The 3950-nt window shown below is 41.0% G+C and overlaps 1 protein-coding gene across 1 annotated transcript in view; it reads left to right on the top strand.

Moving 5' to 3' along the window:
- Positions 1-3950, top strand: part of CRTAP (cartilage associated protein) — a gene marked incomplete at its 5' end in the record, with an annotated part of 20596 nt that overhangs the window by 2222 nt on the left and 14424 nt on the right. The window contains 2 exons of the mRNA XM_010185353.1: positions 1392-1541; positions 2159-2330. Coding sequence (XP_010183655.1) covers positions 1392-1541; positions 2159-2330 — 322 coding nt within the window. The remainder of the gene's footprint in view (positions 1-1391; positions 1542-2158; positions 2331-3950) is intronic.

Genomic DNA, 3950 nt, shown 5'->3' with positions numbered 1-3950 from the left:
TTCAGCAGTGAAGATTTGCCACGTCTTAGATCCTGGGAGTAGCTGTTTCTGTGCTGCTGCTTGCTCCTCTGGACGGAACTTTCTCATAACCACTGAGTTTACTTAGGAATGCTTTTCTACAAAATTCTTTTTCTTTTTTTTTTTTTAGTGGTGAAAATTGAAACCCAGCGTGAATTATGGACTAAGCAAAAATGAGAGACCTGTCAGCCTACCAGCAAACAGGGCTAAAGCATAAAGCACAAAAGAAATCAGGCATTTGACGAAAGTGCAGCTGGGATTGCCTTCTGTGTTTAGCACGGGCTGGGCTGGCTGGAAGCGCATAGTTTTGGGACAGCCAGGAAGGGCAGCTGGCGGAGTTCCAGCGCTGGGATGCTTATAGCGGCACAGCAGCAAGAGCTCATATTAGGGTTTGGAGCAGTCATCTCCCACGTTCCTTTCTGAAATGAAAGGGCACCTTTTATGGATGCAAAGAGAAGAGCGCGTGTTCATACATACTGGTGATTCTTGCTCAGAGTTTTACATGTACACTTCCATAAGGTATTTCAGATGTGAGGTGCAACTTTGTATCGCCTCCACTTCAGTATGCTGAATGGGTTGATCTGCATCTTGGCTTACAAGGGAAAAGATTTTAACATTTCACAGATACTTAAGGCTTTTATTTTCACTCTTCCTAAATATTTGTATATATACTATACAGTTTATAAAAGTACACGTATTTATAAAATAAAAAATATAAATGCATGCACATAGAAGTACATTCATATTTGGCACATGCATGAGGAATACATACTTCACAAAATATCTCTAACAGGGTTTAAAGTTAGTTTAAAAATGGGTACAGAAAATCACATAGCACATTAGGACACAGTTATTGAGCAAGTTCTTTGCTGTAATTTGGTAACACCATCAGGAAGATACATTACTGTAATATTTTCTTCTATGCTGCTGGGCAAATAAACAAAATAAACACCACATAAACATGATCAGTGATGACTCCTGCCCAGTATCCACAGGTTAGCATCAGTAATTGCTGTGAGATTAATCCCACACGGGAGCAACAGGATACTCTTGTGCCTTGTCAGCTTTACAAACAGGGAAAGGGGAAAGGAAAAAAGTTCTTTTAGACATACAATGATCATCAGTGCTATCTGCAGAAATAATAGATTTGTAAAATTAAAACCCCAAATATAGTGATGCAGCTAGTAGTAAAACTGGGAAGAATTAGATGAGTTTTACTGTACCGTTGTATCTGCTGAGACTATGGTTTCAGTAGAAATAAGTTCATGAATACAGAGGCTGCAGGAAAGTTCACTGACAAGAACTGGGAAACTTTGAATTTTTTTTTAATTAACCTTTTTTCTCCCCTTTCTCTTTTTCCCATCCCTGTTTAGGCTAATAACCTTCCAAAAGCTATTGCAGCAGCTCACACATTTCTCCTGAAGCATCCAGAAGATGAAATGATGCAAAGAAATATGGCCTACTATAAGAGCATACCTGATGCAGAGGAGCATATTAAAGACTTGGAGACAAAACCTTATGAGGTATGCTTTTTATTCACAGTCTGGTCTTTTGTAACTGTTCTATTACTCCTCTTATTGTGTGAGATTCAAGGACCTCATTTGCTTACATCTTCTCTTTTCTCCTACTCTCCTTTCCCTCCTGCAGTCTCCCTCAATCAAATCTGCTCTGCTTTTTTGATGCACTCAGTATTTCTCACCTCTCATACCTTTCAGTGCTCCATAAGTCACATTATATCACAGACAGTGGCATACCTGAAAGCTACTACATGCAGATCACTGCTGGACCTAAGCAGGTGCATGGAGTTATTAAAATGCACAAGTGCTGTAGTGGTACAACTTAAAACAACTTGTCCATTTGGTGTTAAGGCTCCATTGAAAATCTGTATCAGAACCTGTGCTTTAGAATCACACTGTCCAGCAGTTTCTTTCTGTTGATCTAAAATGGAATGACGTACTCTACTCTCTAGGAAATACCTGGTAAAATCCATTAGTCATCAGTATTTGTTGCACTAATATTAATTGGATAACACCTTATACAGTAATCCAGAAGGGCTGAGACATCATTTACTGCATTTGAATTTACACATAGCTTTCCACAGATCCGTTACTGCTGGTTTTCATTCCTGCCAATTTTTCAGAATCTCTTTGTCAGGGCTGTGAGAGCATACAATGGTGACAACTGGAGAACATCCATCTCGGACATGGAACTGGCTCTTCCCAATTTCTTCAAAGCCTACGATGACTGTTCAGCAGCCTGCGAAGGCTCCCGAGAGATCAAAGATTTTAAAGACTTTTATCTCTCCATTGCAGGTGAGCAGTTGGGAAAACAGTAGGGGAAGATGCCACAAAAATGCATTTGAGTTTATCCATAGGTTTGGCTTCCAAAGCCCTGTTCCTCAGTTTGCAGTGTGAAATGCATGTGGTGCGCCTGCTCAGTTTGGGCCAATATGAGTTTATTAGAGTCTCTGAAAACTGCTTGAATTCTAGTGTATTTTTTTTTTCCTCTCAGTAACATAAATGAGGGCTGTCAGAAAATAAGAGCAGAGAGCTCTTAAGTTAAAATGGAGATTTAAGTGTGCATCAGAATAACATAGAAGTGTAAGTAATAACAGCTGCTCCATCCAGCAAACAGTAATTACCCAGACAGCTCTCTTGACCATAATTTCAATATCAGTTTGTCCTCCTTTGAGTTTCAGTGGTTAGCCTGCCTTCAAAATCTGCTTTGTGATTTGTATATGTCTGGTGGTACTCATGTTTTTTTTCTCATAACTACAAGTTTTTGATGCCTATTTTTCATCTTTCCCAGAGGAGAGTTTTACTAGCACATAAGATTTATTTTTCCTAAGTGTGTAACTTAAAGAAAATCCATTGCTTTGAAAAAGAAAAGGGGAAAAGGGACACCACATTTTTGGTTGTTGTCAAGATGGCGCATACATGTTTCCTGTGCTCTTTGGTAATGAAAGAAACAAGTAATTTCTCCAGTGCTCTGGGCTCAGTGCTGTTGACAATATTTGTGTGGAGAATGCTTGCATGTTTTCTCAACAAACTTAAAAACACGAAAACTGCAACAGAATTTGTAAGTTGCCAGCAGGAAAACCAGCTCAACCTTTTGCTCTAAAGCCATCAGCTGTGTTGGTGAGGGGAATCTTCTGTGAAATACGTTGATACATGAGCAGTTCCACGGTTTCTCGCAGTGTGGAACTGGTATCCACCAGTATGGCTGATGTGGAATAGCTATTGCAGGCTGTTCCTCAAACCTGGCTTTACTCCTGGGCAAAGCAGGCAGGTGCCTGGGACAGCAGATAAGGAGTGGAGGTCAAACTCCAGGGGGTAAAGCAAGAAACACAGCCTGTCTTTCCCAGTGGGTCAGGGCCCTGGCATCAGGATAACCCCCCAGCCTCTGTGAAGAGGATGGTGTCCGTGCTCAGCTGTGGTTGGCACTTGCTGTCATTCTTCCTCTTTTTCCTTGGAAGGAGAGGACAATTCCCAGCAGTAGTGATGAGAAGGAAAGGTAGGAGTTACTGCATGGCCATGTGCATGCATTTAAAATACTTTGTTATTGAGACAAGACAATTCAAAGTTACTTGTACTGCCTGAGCTGAACTGTGCTCTTGCTCCAGGGAGAGATAGCCCACCTCCGAGGTTTTTACTGCAGAAAGCAGATGTAGCTAAAAATGTTAATCAGAAGTATTTGGTGATTGCACTAGGTACACATTTATCCCTGAGCAATGAGTGAAGTTTGGAAGCCAGCTGTCCTCATTGCATGGGATTGCTTCCCTGAGGAACTTGTGTCTCTGGCTTTAAGTGCTGGCTGGAACTGAACACTACTGTGTCTGGAGACTCCACTGCTCATGTAAAATTTGGGTCTGGTAATTTCATTTGGCCAATGGTTTTTAGTTGGCTTCTCTGCTCTTCATGTTAGGAGTTGTC

The sequence above is a fragment of the Mesitornis unicolor genome, unplaced genomic scaffold (genome assembly GCF_000695765.1).
Source record: "Mesitornis unicolor isolate BGI_N332 unplaced genomic scaffold, ASM69576v1 scaffold45465, whole genome shotgun sequence".
In the NCBI taxonomy this organism is placed as follows: domain Eukaryota; kingdom Metazoa; phylum Chordata; class Aves; order Mesitornithiformes; family Mesitornithidae; genus Mesitornis; species Mesitornis unicolor.
This window is presented reverse-complemented; position numbering and strand designations above follow the sequence as displayed.